The sequence below is a fragment of the Globicephala melas genome, chromosome 13 (genome assembly GCF_963455315.2).
Source record: "Globicephala melas chromosome 13, mGloMel1.2, whole genome shotgun sequence".
NCBI lineage: Eukaryota > Metazoa > Chordata > Mammalia > Artiodactyla > Delphinidae > Globicephala > Globicephala melas.
This window is the reverse complement of record NC_083326.1, coordinates 38,714,890-38,730,559: the sequence shown is the minus strand read 5'-3', so window position 1 is coordinate 38,730,559 and position 15,670 is coordinate 38,714,890. Positions and strand designations below refer to the sequence as shown.

General features: G+C 49.0%; 1 protein-coding gene across 5 annotated transcripts in view; it reads left to right on the top strand.

Moving 5' to 3' along the window:
- The first annotated feature begins 1,142 nt into the window (after positions 1-1,142).
- FHOD3 (formin homology 2 domain containing 3) overlaps positions 1,143-15,670 on the top strand; it is a 501,308-nt gene continuing 486,780 nt past the window's right edge. For 4 of the 5 annotated variants that reach the window (XM_030876573.2, XM_030876572.2, XM_060283167.1 and 1 more), the window contains exon 1: positions 1,157-1,444. In XM_030876573.2, the coding sequence (XP_030732433.1) occupies positions 1,280-1,444 (165 nt within the window). In that variant the 5' untranslated portion in view covers positions 1,157-1,279. Of the gene's footprint in view, positions 1,445-15,670 lie in introns of all 5 variants that reach the window. The other variant, XM_060283165.2, reaches the window with a different exon arrangement.

The following is a 15,670-nucleotide window of genomic DNA, read 5'->3' as shown; positions in this document are numbered from 1 at the left end:
AGAGAAGGTTAAAGGTGCGGGTGAAGAGGCTAAGTATGGGATGAGTGTTTCTTGCCTTGAAGCCAGAAGAAAAGGAGAGAGACATGTTCTTGAGCCGCCTTGTGAAGACGCGGATGTGAGAGCGATTGGGTATACTCCATAAGACCTACTTAAGATACAGGGAGAACCGCGACCTTGGCCACAGCCTGGTAATGGAGAAAACCGGGAGTTCTTATTGGAAACGAAGGGGGTCACCCTTGAGCAGCCAGGAGTCTCGAGGCTCAGGCAGGCCAAGGCGGGCAGGCTGCAAACCTTCCCTGCAAGTCCCTCGGTTGCCAGCGGGTCCCTAGCTCTCTGCCGGCTCCGTGCAATTCGGTGACCTCGCCGGAAGCGCCCCCCGCGGCCCCACTAGCTCCGTTTAGGGCTTTCGAAGACCTAACTGGCTAAGAGGCCGCAGTCATGCCGAGGGTCAACCAGGGCGTCAGGCCTGGCGCTGGGGTGTCGAAGCGGAGCCTCGCAGCTCCCCAGGCCTCCCGCCTGGCGCCCCCGGGCTTGTCTCTTAAGAACAGCTACCAGGGTTCGCCGGTTCACCCTCCTCCTTTGTAGTTTCCTTCTCCCCAAGGGAAACCTCCCCCGGAACCCTCGCCAGGGCTCCAGGTGCCTGCCACCACCCCGCTTGCTTGCCGGGGGCCGGCTTCCTCGCCTCCTGGAGCCCAGCTGGGGTTTTCCGAGTACAGGCAACGGGAGCCCGGCCGCCGCCGCCTTCATCTGGAAAGAGTTAAGCCCTCTCCCAGATGGATAAGCAGCCAGGGGACGGCTATGCCCCCGCCCCGCCCCCATACCCCGGTTCCCCGAGCCCCGAGGGGTGCAGCTCGGCCGGGGCTCCCTCGGTCTCGGGGCGCACGTGCAGCCGGTGGCCCAGGCGGTGTCCGCGCTGCTGGGGTCTGCCCGCCGGGGGTCGGGGGGTTCTCCGCCCCGCCGCCGCCGCCAGCGGACTTGGCGCAGGGCAGCGGATACTGCACGAGCCATCCTCCCTTTCCTGTTCCACGCGGCGGGTCGCGTGGGTCTCGGCGGCAGCCGGGCGGGCACAAGGGGGACGCCGGAGGGGAGGAGCCGGAGAGCGAGAGGAAGGAGGGGGCCCGCCGGCCCCGCCCCCGCCCCGCCCCCCGCGGCCGGAGCCTGTGAGCCCGCGAGCCAGCGAGCTGCGGCCGCGGCCTCCACAGCTCGCGGTGACCCCGGCGTCCCGGTCCGCGGCCCCGCATATCCCGGGGCCCGCGCCCCCCCGGGGCAGGGATGCATCATGGCCACGCTGGCTTGCCGGGTGCAGTTCTTGGACGATACGGACCCTTTCAACAGCACCAACTTCCCCGAGCCCAGCCGGCCGCCGCTGTTCACGTTCCGCGAGGACCTCGCGCTCGGTACCCAGCTGGCCGGGGTCCACCGGCTGCTGCGGGCGCCACACAAGGTACGGCCCGGCGCTGGAGGGCTGGGCCCCCGGGACGCAGTCCCTGCTGCGGGGCGCGCCGGGGTAGGGTCGCCACGGGCAAGCTGGGCTGGGCGCAGCCGAGAGACAAGCGCCCAAGGGCAGACCTCCCCCCTCTCCGTCAGGCAGAGGGGTCCGGGCGCCCGCCGGCTGGCTCGGGTTCTCCTAGGCCAGCGAGGAGGACAGCCCCGCGTTCCGGCCCGGAGCGGGGGCGGGGGGGCGGCGGACTGGGCAGAACAGGTGCGGCGCCGGTCGGAGGCGGGATGGAGAAGGTTCCCCACGCCGCGCCGTTCGCTCGGCCGGGTGGGCGGGGTGGGGCTCGGACGCCGGCAGTCGGTCCCCGCACCCGGGCGGGCGCCGAGCGGCGCGCGGAAAGAACCCGGGCCCCGAGGGGCTCTGGTCCTTCGCAGAGGAGACCCGAGCGACGCGCGGGACGAAACCTCTCAGGCCTCTGGGGCCGCTGCGGGCGGCCGCGCGACCCTCGCGACAAAGCACGCTTCCCGGGGACACCTCTCCTTCCTCCTCTGCGGGGCACCGCGGAGGGCGCCGCCCGCGCGCTACGATAGTGCTCGGAGCAGCCCCTTTTCCTTAGAAGAAGCAGGTGGCCTGGGGGACCTTGGAGGAGCAGTGGCTGTGGGAGGAGGGGCGGGGGCGCGGAGGGGCGGCGCGCGCACAGAGCCCCAAATGAGTGTCCCCTGGGAAGAATGGCTTCTCAGTCCACCCGATAGTTTTTTTTTTAACCCTTTTCAGGGCAGGCATCTTGCAAAGTGTGTGCTGCGAAGAGCTGGGCGTTGAAAGCCAAGCATTTAGTTACCCAGGAGAGCCCTTCCTCCCACTTAGTGACTGCACCTTGAAGAATTACTTCCCCCGTACATTTTTTTGTTGGCTTAGGGTTCATATCAGAGCTTGTAGATGATTTATTCCTTGAGGATCAACACTGATAAATATTTGGAAGAGATAACCCTTGATACCAAAAAGAACAAAATCGATTTAAAATTTTTTTTAGACTTCTGTATGCTGTTCACCTGCCTTGGAAATAGGGAGGTTGGTGTGGGTACTGGTGAACATTGGCAGTGGTGTCTATTATATCACTGCTTCTCCCACCCCCCACCCCCAAACGCCACTTCTTAATGAGTAACCTGTCTTCAGGAATGAGGAATGGGGCAGTTCTATCTCCTTTTCTCTGTGCTGGTGCAGGATGGATACAGTCACTGCTCCTGGGAACCTCTCTGGCCATAAAAGGTTGGATTGGGAGAATGCTGTTTTTATTGTGGACTCAGCTTATCAGAATCACTTTTGTCAGTTATTTGGTTCTTCTCAACGAGTGGGTTCAGTTAAGAGTTTTCGAAGGGCTTCCTCAGCATCATGGTTATTTCATTCATTATGATCTCTGATTACAGTGATCTTTTGTTGAAACCACAGAAGACTCATAATTGTGGTCCTGTGACCTTGAAGTACTTGCCTTGGATTTCAAGCCCTATGTACACCGGCTGACCTTTCAAGCTGGAACCTGAAGTACATTTTTATGTTTCCATGGAATAGCCCCATAGCCTTGATCCAGTGTTCCTGGTCTCGTAGGAGATCCTGATGCTCCAGCATTACACCACCCCCTCCACTGCCCCCGACCCCCTAGAAGCCACAGCACAGCAGTTGCCCTGGCTCACAGGACTTTCTGAGATGGCCCTTGTAGAATAAATGGAACCCAAATACGTCCCACAGAGACCCTTGACTCCTTGTCCTGCGGGGGGCCCAGCCATGCTCAGTCTGAGTCTTTTGCCTGCAGACCCTTGCAGTATAGTCAGATGTTTGGCATTGTTTTTCACATCTAGAGCCGACCGATTGGCTAGTTCTGTTAGCAGCGTTCTGTAAAGGAGAATGCAGGGCGTTTATGTGCCTAGGTGCACATTTATATTGTAAAATGCTAGTTAATTTCCAGCAGGGAATCTGCTGGATTGGATGATGCATCTGCGATAGAAAGAGCCAATGAGTTTTGAGCACTTGGTATGTAGGTTTGTACTCTATTAGGGATGTCAGTGCAGGATCTCATTTAATATTACAGACGTCTGTGAAGTGCAGACTTTTACTATACTTATTTTACAGATGAGGAAACTGAGGCAGAGAGCAATTAAATAACCTAGTTTCTCTGTTACGAGTGCGGAGCTGAGATTCAAACCTTGTCTGTACGGCTTGAGACTCCACTGCTGTTCTGCTCCCTGGACCAGCTGTTTGGCTGTGGGCAGAAGCCGCATCTCCTCGGGCTTCCATTCCATTAACTTGGGGAGTTTCCTGAATCAGCTTCCTAGGCCAGGTACTTTTTGGCCTGGGGCAGGTGTTACAAGCATGAGTAAGAGCCTTGAGACAGAATTCCAGCCTGGTAGGGTTCACAGTCAGAGGTGGGAACAAATAGTTACGAACCCTGCTGTGAATTAGCTAACAGTGAGGGAATGGGCAAGCCCCTGCCATGGGTAAGGTTTCCATGTCCCCTGGAGCCCAGCCTGGCAAGAGGAGGAGTTCCTGGGGCATGGGGCGTTCTGGGTGGTGAGAGGGGAGAAGCGTGATTGTGAAACATGCAGACACTTCAGCATCCTCAGCCGTCCTGCCTGGGGGTGTAGACTTCTGCTTGAAGGAGACGGCACACACAGCAAAGCGTGCAGGGCCTAAGTGAGCGGCTGGATGAATCGTCACTAAGTGAACACACCTGTGTAACAAGCCCCCTAAAAGGCCCCTGCAGAGGGTCTTAATCTGTAAAGCTCCCCTAGAGATTCTCCTGTGCTGGGAACCTTTGAACTGGTTAACCTCTTAGGTCCTTTCCAGCCCAAACTTGAGTCTATGCATCTTTTCCTAACCTAATGAAATATGTATACATTTATCTCATGTTTGCTGACTCCATTTGAAGTTAGTTGTTCATTTAAACCATTGTCTTGGACGAAAACAACATGTGCTTATAATGCTTTATCATTTTTTTCCCCAAGCTGCTAGACGGAAAAATAAAAAACCACCCTAGCCTTTTATAGTAGTTCTAAGAGAATAATTAAATAAATGATTAGTCTGATAACAGAAAGGTCAGAACAGGTACCGTATTCTCACTGAGGGAGATGTTTATTTTGGTGGTTATATGTTTTATCTGGACTATGTGAGGCCTTTTGTTTTCAAATGCTGCATAAACAGGTGTTTATTTCTGGTTCAGTGTCTTAAGAAGAAAAATAATTGTAATTACAGGACTTATAATTTAGAAAAAACTGTGCAGTAGAATTAATAGAATCCTAGACCTTTCAAAGCTTAGATGTCTTTGGATTGTTTGACACCAAAAGTGAAGGCTGTAAGGATTCTTGCTTCTTTTTGATAGGCACAACTGGAATTGTGGTGGTACCAAAAAACTGGTAACTAGCTTGCGTGTCAAAACAGCAATTATGACCTAGTAATTTAATTCAGGGAATGTTTCCGTGGCTGCTGCAGACCAGAGAGTAGAGTAATAACAGTTCCCAGGTCCTGGCCACGTGCCCGAGACAAGCACCGTCCCAGACACGCATCATCTTGCTAAGCCCGCGGCCACCCCGTGGGTCGGGCGCTGGTACTGTTGCATCTCACAGCAGAAGAGCCCAAAGCATAAAAAAGTCGGTGGGCCATGCGAGTGGGACATTCCAGAGCTGGCATTTGGCACCAGGTCTGAGTCCTTAATGACTCTACCACTTTTGTGTCTTGAGTTTTTTCCTTCCAGGCAGCCTGCCCACGTTTCAGAGTTCCATGCTCTCATTGGATTAGCCTTGACTGTGCCCTGTTCATTCCTTTCTCACTACCTTTGTCTTTGTGGTTCCCTTGCTGCCTCAGCTATCCCACCTGTCAGATAGCCAGTTGCTGTGAGGATTAGAACCTTGGTCCTCTCAGTGTGGGCTGGGCATCACCTGGGCTCTTAGAAATGCACTCTCAGGCCTCTCCAGACCTGCTGAAGCAGAATGTGCATTTCCCCGAGATGCCTTGGTGATTCCTGTACACACTGCAGTCTGAGCAGCATGGATTAGAGGTCATTTAGATCAGACTCAGTACAGGGCTAGGAGGGTTCTCTCTGTCTCCCCTGTTCACAGATAACTTCCTCGAGGGTAAAGACCTGGGCTGTCCAGTTCTCCAGGGTTCTCCTGGAAGCTGAGCAGTGCTAAGGTGGAGTGTGCACTAAGTTGATTGATGGGTGTTAGTTTTAGAACACAAATCCACTGGTATTATTGCTCTAATGAATTTCCACCTTAATCCTCTTAAGGGACACATCTGTTTGCTACATTACATTAAGATTTTTTAAAGATGAGGTCATTAGTAAAGTTGGCAAGTGTGTTGTGTCACATAGCATCTTAGGACAAAACTGTTTAAGAATGTTGTATGAACAGCTAAGAGTGTCTCCGTGCAAGCTGAGTCGAATCCGACTGTACCGTAATTAGCTCAGTTGGTTGGAGCCGTGCTATTGAGATCAGGATCATGGGATTGAACCCTTTATGGGTCAGTTGGCTTTGCTTCATGCATGGCCACAGACCGCATCGGTAACGCAGCTAGACATCCAGCAGGTGCTGTCCTGGCTCCCTGCAAGGGTTTGGGTTGGGGTGGCCTGGTAGAAATCTTTGGGGGCAAAGGGCTAACATATAATGAGCTTGTGCTGGGTACTGTACTGTGGGCCTCGGCGAATAACTTCCCTGACCCTCACGAGAGTTCTAGCAGACAGACAATGGTATCTCCAGTTAACAGATGGGGAAACTGAGGCACAGGGAGGTTAGGCAGGTTATCTAAGGTCACACTGCTTTTAAGTGGAGGAGCTGGGATTTAAGGTCAAGTCTTTTTTTCCTCCAGGGTTTGTAGCCAACTGTGTCCCGTTATTAGAAAACCAGCAGAGCACATGCTTTCTGTGCAGGGGGAGGGGTGGGGGGAGGGGGCTGACTGCATTGCCTTTTCACGCTGCTGCCTGTCACAGTTTGTGACTTAAATGGTTGTGCTTTGGTTGTCCTTCCAGTGTAGAAGCTCTGGGAGTCTGTGCCTCTTGTCCTCAGAGTCCAACCTGCTTCCCTCTGGAAAACAACAGGACTGCCTTTGCCCTCCTCTGGACTCTGAAATGTTAGTTTTTAGTGGTGGCAGATTTAAAACTGATTAACATGCTAAGGCCAACTCAGGAGCACCCCTCCCCCAGCCTCCTTTCCCCTCCATGGTTTATTTCTCTCTGAAGATGAAACTTTTGAACCTTGGAAACCTTTCTGTCCTCAGACAGAAAACAGTCACCACTCCTGCACCCTCCACACTGTGTCACCTGCAGGTGATGGCCCTGTTTACTGTGACCAGCTCAGGAATGTCCCCGATTTAAACCTGGCTTTCTAATCCATGTAGCTGGTTCCGTGTCTGTGGGGCATTTTCAGTCTTGGGTTTGTCAGCATCTGGTCTTTTCCAGAGACAATCAGACTGCTTTTTGTTTTGTTTTGTTGTTTTAGCTATTTTATTGGGATGTGTTTCTGTGCCTTGTTCTGAACTAAGTAAGAAAGAATGGGGGAAATTAAGTTATAGTGAATGTTAAGCCTCACCACAGGGATGTAATCAGCAAAATACAGATTGTGGGAAATTATAGTTTTACCAACAAATACATTGTAAAGGAAAAAAAGATGGAGATGGAAGGAAACCTTAGATTAAAAGAGATTTAAGAGATATATCAACCAATTGCAATGTGTGGCTCTAACTGGACATTGATTCAAACAAACACATTGTAGGGAATTCCCTGGTGGTCGAGTGGTTAGGACTCCGCGCTTTCATCGCCAAGGGGGTGGGTTCAATCCCTGGTCGGGGATCCCCATAAGCTGTGCGGCCAAAAAAAAAAATTGTAAATAAATATTTGAGACCATTGGGGAAACCTGAATAGTGACTTTTTGATATTAAACATTGTTGAAGTTAAATTAATAAAAAAATAAAAAATTAAAACAAAATTAATAAAGATATTTAACATTAAAATTATTAAAGTGTGATAATACTACTGTGTTATGTTTAAGGAAAAGTCTGTATCTTTCAGAGATAAATACTGAAATATTTACAGATGAAGTTATATAATGTCTAGAATTTGCTTCAAAATTATCTTGGATGAGGGGCAAGTAAATAGGTGGGTGAGTGTATAGAGGCAACAAGATAGAATTTGAGTTAAAGCTGGATTATAGGTCTGTGGGGGAGTCATTATTACTATTTTCTGTACTTTTGCATATGTTGAACTTTTTTTTTTTAAATAAAAGAGCTAAAAAATTAGGTTATGAGTTCTGATGTTCCCTTTGGGATCAGCGTCCTTTCATTAAGTGTCACCGTGTGTCCTTAGTGTGTTTGCTGTGGCTGAGATGGCCAATCAGTAAATTTTTTGTAGTGCCTCCACTGATACCTTCCTTCCCACCCTGACAGTCGTGTTCTTCTTAGGATTTTTGAAAAACAAACGTAGGACATCAGTCTTTTCATGTTCAGAGTATCTTTCTCGGCTCAGTCAATTCCAATGATGAACTCAGCAATCATCAGTTACATAAACTGTTAGTTTAGTAAAAAGTGTTAGGGTAGAGATATTATACATGGAGCACATGCATCTAAATTTTTATCACTAAACTGAGAAGTTGCTAAGGCTATAATTAACGATATCAATATAAAAGTGCTCAGTTTCCCAGTGGCTCTTGGAGGCTGTGACATACTTGCTTGGCCACCCCGGGGTTGTGCCCCATTCCTAGTGAGTCAGCTTGGCCTCCATCTTCAGTATGCCTCGAGAGAGGATCTCAGAATGCAGTGAATGCAGTGATGTTGTAATGCATATGAAAATGTAAGTTGATTGTATACCTTGGCACTCAGCATCATGGGCAACTTTTGATGTTAGCTCATTCAAAAAATAAAGTTACCACACATCAGCAAAATTATCTATACACCCAGAAGTTTGTCTATTTTTAGACCCACGTAGTGACAAACAGAATCTGCACTGTATCTATATACAACTTGGAAACATACCTTCTCTTCCCCACTTAGATTTGGAGCCTAGAAATTAAAAAGTTGGACTCCAAGGGAAAATGTTTAGAACTTAATGTTAGAAAAAAAGAAATCTCAAAATTGTTGAAGATGTTGAGAAAAGGGAAAATGTTAAAGAACTTGCAATTCAATACAGACTAATACTCCTAGGTTTGGCAAGAATGACACAGAAAAATTAGTTTGTGGGTCACCTCATCAAATATTTTTAGCATTCTTGGAAAGAGGAAAACCCAGAAGAAGACTTTTTTGTTATTGATTAGGCTACTTGGACTCTTCATACGCTGGTATTACAGCAGGGAATGAAATCCCAGGGTCTTAACCAGAGTGCACAGGACAAGCCAAAGATTATTGTGAAGTTCTCAGAATGGAAGGTAACTAACTGATGCATCTTCTGACTGGTTTATCAGATCCCAAGAGTGGCTTGGGGTTCATAGAAAATGCTGATGAGCAAACACTCCTGAGTGGTCAGATGCTGACGTGTTTAGAGCAGGCTGGAGACAGAGCAGTGGGTCCTCAGAGAGGACATGAGAAGGAGGTCCTTCTGGCTCAACTAGGGTCACACACAGCATTGCAGCCATTCACCCGGTTGCCTAAAACTGGCCACAATTTTGACTAAAGAAGTTTATACCAATGACACTTTATACCACTTTAGGGGGAGTTTTGTTTTATCTGTGATTTGAGGTCACCTTCTCCAACCCTCCCCTGGTTATAATTGATTAATCCAGAGTTGATGGTAACAACCCTCACAATTCATGAAAAGCATGAGTGAGCGGTGGTACTGGGGTGGAGACAGCTGGTTTAAGCAGTGCTTCCCCCCCGCCCCCATATCTGTAGTTTTATTAAATGAAAACAAAATTTACTATTAATTGTGCTACAGCCTGGGAACCTAGCTTTTAACCCTTATGACCATTGTGAGGGCACTTCCGTCTGGTCCTCTGATTTCATCATGGAGGCTGCAGGCAGCTGGGGGGTGCAGGTGCTGGACCCCCGGGGAAGCAGCCGACTGAAGACCGGGTATTGAGTCACTCGGAGCACAGTCTCCACTGCCTCCCCGACTTCCGTTGCATCCACAGCCTCGAGGGGGTGTTTCTGGCCTCCCTGCTCCCCTATCTAGCAGTGTGTTCTTGGTCTAACACCCCTCTCACTGTCTCACTGTAGTTTACAGCAAGTCTTGATGGGGCAGGGTGAAGGTTCCCTCCTTGCCTTGGAACATGGCCATTAATAGGAAAAAAGTAAAAGGTTAGAGATAGGGTCCATTCAGTGGTTTTTTTTTTTTTTTGCGGTACACGGGCCACGCACCGCTGTGGCCTCTCCCTTTGCGGAGCGCAGGCTCTGGACGCCCAGGCTCAGTGGCCATGGCTCACGGGCCCAGCCGCTCCACGGCATGTGGGATCTTCAAGGACCGGAGCACGAACCTGCATCGGCAGGCGGACTCTCAACCGCTGCGCCACCAGGAAAACCCCCATTCAGTGGGTTTTAATGTGAGGGAAAAGCTCAGGAATCAGGCCTGTGTGATTGGCTAAAGAGGAAAGAGAGAGCATGTCACTCCTCTGCTCTAAAACCTCACTCAGGCCCCCTGCCATTCAGGGTTACTCCGAAGCCCTTGAGTGGCTGGCCTGCTGCTCCATGAGGGTTGGTTGCTTGGTTTACTGGTGTAGCCCTAGAGCCTGGAACAGTGCTTGGTACATCATGCGTATACAGTAAAGAGGTGTTGAACGAGTGAATTATCACACACTTTAGAGTTGGAGGGAAAAAAGAGCGGTCTCCTTACCCCAGCTGTCTCCATGCAGAAGTCCCTTCTGTAAAGCCTCTGGTCAAACACATTCTAGCTGCTTCTTCGTGTATGATAGAGAGCAGTTGGTCCCCTCCTTTCAAGTATGGCGTTTATCCATTTTTGAACTTTATTTGCTAGACTTTATTCTTTATTTGTCCCTGATTTTCACCTGGAAAGGTGAATCCTCATATCCCCACAGATGGGGATGGAAGTGGGTCTGGACCATCAACTGGCTGACTGAGCCCAAGAGGATGGAAATAGGATGGATAAGGCAGAAGAACCATGACCTCAGGGTTTGGTAAGTAGAGTGACCTGGGACCTGGGACCTGCAGATAGTGCCTGGAGGGAGTTGCAGGAAGTTTGTATACCTTTCCCTGTGGTGGCAGAAGTAAAAAGCTGCTTTCTTTTCGTGTTAAAGCTGAGTCATCTGGATTGCTTTTATTACTCAAATCAGTGTATGTATCTTGATATGTATATGGTCTGGTACCCTAAGGCATCTTCACACTTGCAGTTCCATTTTACTGTGAACTTAAACTGTTCGTGTGGAATCAGGGAGACATTGCTGGGGAGAGATCACGGCTAACAAAACTAGGTTCAATGAGAGAAAGGCCAGGAAGCAAGGAGTCTACCCTTATAAAACAGACAAAGCATCTGTTCCCATCACAGAATGAGCATGTGTATAAATTTTGAGACTACAGAAAAGCACACTGAAGAAATAGAAATCATTGCCTTATTACCCAGAGGGAACCACTCTTAACACTTTTGCGTCTTACCAGAATTAAAATATATAATGTTTTCAAACATTTATAATGTTTTAAATGTTTGATAAAAATATAAATATCTGAATACTTTCCCAAGTCATTAAATATTCTTGGAGTGTATCATCTTTAATGACAACATGGTGATCCAGCCTGTGCATGTACTATGGCCCAGATGTAAGCATTGCTCCCGTACTCTGTGAGGGAAAGGGCTCTGTCTTCTTCAATGTTTATTTCTCCTGTGCTTGGTCCTTTTTTTTTTTTTTTAACATCTTTATTGGAGTATAATTGCTTTACAATGGTGTCTTAGTTTCTGCTTTATAACTAAGTGAATCAGCTATACATATACATATATCGCCATATCTCTTCCCTCTTGCGTCTCCCTCCCTCCCACCCTTCCTATCTGTGGTTGGTCCTTAATAAATCTTCATTAAATGAATATATGAATGAATGAACCATTGGATGTTTAGTCAGTTGCCAGTAAAAAAAAATGCAGATAATGCTGTTTTATATATATACTTGCAGAAAAAATAATCTTTATGCTTTGATTGCTTCCTTAAGATGAATTATTAGATGTTTCGTTGCTGAGTAGAAGGGTAAAGAATTCATCTTAGATGGGAGCAGTTTCCCCCATTTTAAGCATTGGCGATGGTTGGGAGGATGGTCCCTAAGTCCATATAGGACTGTTGAAGACCTGGGCCAGGATGGGAAGCCCAGCTCCAGTCCTACCTCCTTCTTGCAGGTGCAGCTGGTGTCATAGCAGAGAGTGACATTTGAATTCTGGGAAGATAACCCGGTGGTACTCAGACAAGATGTTAAAACCTTGAATAAATTATGTGTATGTATGCCATTGCCTCTCCCTATTTTGAGGGACAAAATCATGACTGTACTTTAAAGTTAGATCGATTACATTTCATGAATGCACGTATTCAATGTTCAGTATAACAATATGATATTAGTAAGACAAAGATACATCTCGTTAGTTGTTAATGCTTTGAGAAAACAGAGGCACTCATATCCTGTGGGTAGTGTAGTCGATGACCCTGCCTCTTTCTAGAGACTTGGCAATATACACAAGTCATAAAAATGATTGTTTTTGACCCAGTGACCCTACTTACCAGAATTATTTGACGAGATATATAAAAATGATGAAAGTACTATATGTATAAAGATATTTGAGGATTGTTTTATAATGAAAAGCTAAAAAATGTCCAACAACAAGGGAGATATTAAGTCATTATATTTTATTATGGTTAGAATATTGGGTAGCTATTAAAATAACTCATACCTTAGTCAGCTCAGGCTGCCGTAACAAAATACCATAGACTGGGGGGGCTTCAACGACAGACGTTTATTTCTCACAGTTCTGGAGGCTGGGATGTCCAAGGGTGAGGTGCTGGCAGATTTGCTTCTTGGTGAAGCCCTTCTTTCTGGCTTGCAGATGGCCACCTCCTTGCTGTGACCTCACATGGCAGAGAGGAAGCTCTGGTGTCTCTTATATTTCTTATAAGAGCACTAATCCTGTCATGGAGGTCCTACCCTCATGACATCATTTAAACCTAGTGACCGCTCAAAGGCCTCACCTCCTAATACCATCATATGGAGGGGTAGGGCCTCAACATATGAATTTTGGGGAGACACATTCAATTCATAACACCCTGCATGAGTCATGAAATTGTACATGCGGACATGTAGGTAAGAAATGTTAAAGATGGGACCAGTAACTTCTTTCCCCCAGACCTGCTCACCACGCCCCTTCTGCATCTCATTCGTTGGAAACACCATGAGAACGTCTTGTCAGCCTTGGTTTCTGTGCACCCATCCAGTCCCCACCCTTCCATTGCCGAGTCATCCGGGCTCTCATTTGGACTCCCGACTCCAGATAAAAGTGATCCATCCCCCAACCTACTTTCCCTACCTCCTCCTCCTTTACTCTGGTGCTTCCCCATTATTGACAGGATAAAATCACAACTCATCGTAAGGACACCCAGGGCTCTCTGGGACCTGGCCTCTCGTCTGCCACTCCCACATTGCCCCGACTGTCCTTCCCCCCACCCCGCCCCTCCCGAGCCCCGGCTGTGCTAAAATGCTTGCAGTTTCACTAAGAGGCTGCCCTGGATGGTAGTTTAATGTCTTACCTCTCCCTGGACTGCCCCTCCATCCTCCAGCCTGGAGTGAGACCATGTCTGAGGCTCACCTCTGCTGGGCTTTGCCAGCCCTCCCCCTTGGTCTGTGCAGACTGTGCTCCTAGCCCCCTCCCACTTGTGACACTCTGGTTCTTATTTCATCCCATGTCACCATCTTCCCACCAGCTGTAAACCCTCAGTAGCAGGAAGTGCATTTCAACTCACCGTTCAGTTCAGAGTTCCTAGAACAGTGCCTGATACACAGTAAGCCCTAATAAGTAGTTTTTGACTATCTGAAAGAAGGTTAAGTGAAAAAAGTGCAGTATATATTTACATACATGATGATCGCAACACTACCAAAGGTAAAATCGATAGCTAGTGGGAAGCAGTCGCATAGCACAGGGAGATCAGCTCGGTGCTTTGTGGGATAGGGAGGGTGGGAGGGAGGGAGACGCAAGAGGGAGGAGATATGGGGATATATGTATATGTATAGCTGATCCACTTTGTTATAAAGCAGAAACTAACACAGCATGGTAAAGCAATTATACTGCAATAAAGATGTTAAAAAAAAAAAGAATAGAAGATATCCTCAAACCTTTGTCAGATTCCTAATCCATAAACATGATTTGCATGTTATAATTTCCCTCACAAACGGCGGGCGAGTGGGGCATAACCAGCTTTTCAGAGTCTCAAATCCTTGTATTCTGGCCTCTTCCTCACTAGGCCCAGGCTAGGTCCTCGGACAGGAATCCTCAGGTTGGCAGAAGAAGGCCCGCCATCCGTCAGGGTCATTTCCTGTTGCGTTTGGAGGGGCGGGCATGAGCCTGGGGCCCTCCTGGGTGGGGGCCATGAGGTCTGCTCCATGGGGCCAGGCTTGAGGGCTGCAGTGCAAGATGGGGAAGCGCTGCCTCCTCCCACTTTCCTGGCTGTACCTGAGCCTTCTGCAGGCCTCCTTTACCGTTCCTGCCCAGGCTGAGCGTGGCAGTTATGTGGTGAAGAGAGTTGTGAGCTTGTGCGGGGGGCACAGGTGGCCACAGCAGCTGTGAGCAGTGGGAAATTCTGAGCAGGGGGTGGATCTGGGAGACTGGAGTGCTACCCGTGGAGTCCAACCGCCCTTCTCTCCACTGGGGAGATTCAGCCCTTTGCCAACCTTGGAGGCTCTGGGGAGATTTTATTTCAGGTGATGGCACTCACCTAAGGGGGATCTGTTACCCCTTTGCTGTATCAGATCCTAGCTGCAGGTCACAGGAGTGCTCGGGCTGGCTCCTGATCACAGCTTCCGTACATCACCAGCCCTCTGGCTTCTGTAGGACTTGGTAGGTCCCGAGTGGCTAGTGTCTGAATGACCAGTGCCCGGAGGTGGAAGAGGCTGTCCAGTCTTCCTGGGGTCCTGCATTCAAGTTCAACAGTTCCATGTGTCTGTCTGGGGGCAGGGAAAAGAGAGCTGTTGGGCATCCTGTCCAGAACAATAGTCAAGGATATGAGCGGTTTTTTGTTCCCAGAACTGGGTGCATTTTTGTGGACGGTGATTCATCACCGAATACGCCAGGAACAGAGCCCCGGCGTGTCTGTGCAGTTCACAAGGCACTGGGACATAGGTTCGCCTGGCTGATCCTCACACAACCCTGCAGGAGAGGGAGATGGGGCATTTAGGCCCTGTCTCCAAGTTCAGAAAACGAAAATTATGTTGCTTTCAGGACTGACGCACAAAGGTGGCGGGGCTAGAACTCAGGTACACATCTTCTGACCTCAGGCCCAACAGTCTCCCACAAGGACTCCCTGCCTCAGTCTGTCAGAGGTAAGTGTGAGGAACATATGCTGGCACCCAGGGAAGTTTGTACTGATAGACGAGCACAATCAGGGGAGATTTCAGCTGAGTTCATAGACATCACACGTAACCACCTGGTGATTATTTTTTACAAGGGAGCAGGCTTGGCTAAATGGGAAGCTTTATTTCTATCAATGCCACTGATCCCAGGACATGATAATTAACCCTTTTATTGTCATGATTGGTTGGGGAAATAAGTCAGAAACATAACAAAAAGTGAAGTAACCTCTGAAGGCAGCATATGACTCACGTCTAAGTGTGATGTAAGCAGCCTGGGCTATAGAAATGTCAGAAGTGGAAGAAATCCACGTGGACTGCACAGTCCAGAAAGCCTCCTGGAGAGAGTGGGTGGGGTGTGAGTGGTTGAAAGGGAAGGGGAAGGGTGTTCCATGCAGGTGAGAAGCAGATGGGACGGGCGTTGGGATCAGGTACGACGGCTCTGGGCGAGTGAGAGTGGCTGGCCGGAAGGTGGTGACCTACAGCTGTGGGCCACGGGGCTGGGCTGGTACAAACAGTGAGCACAAAACTGTTTCAGAAGTTACTTCCATTCCATGTAGTGGAAACAAAGGAGAAGGAAGGGAAAAGGAGATAAATAACAAATTTGGGAAGAAAATGATTACAGAGAAAAATTGAGGGAAGGAAAACCAGGGCAAAGAAGAGAGGAGAGGGATGGACAGGCAGTAACTGCAAAGCCATCTATGACCAATGCGTGGGAGG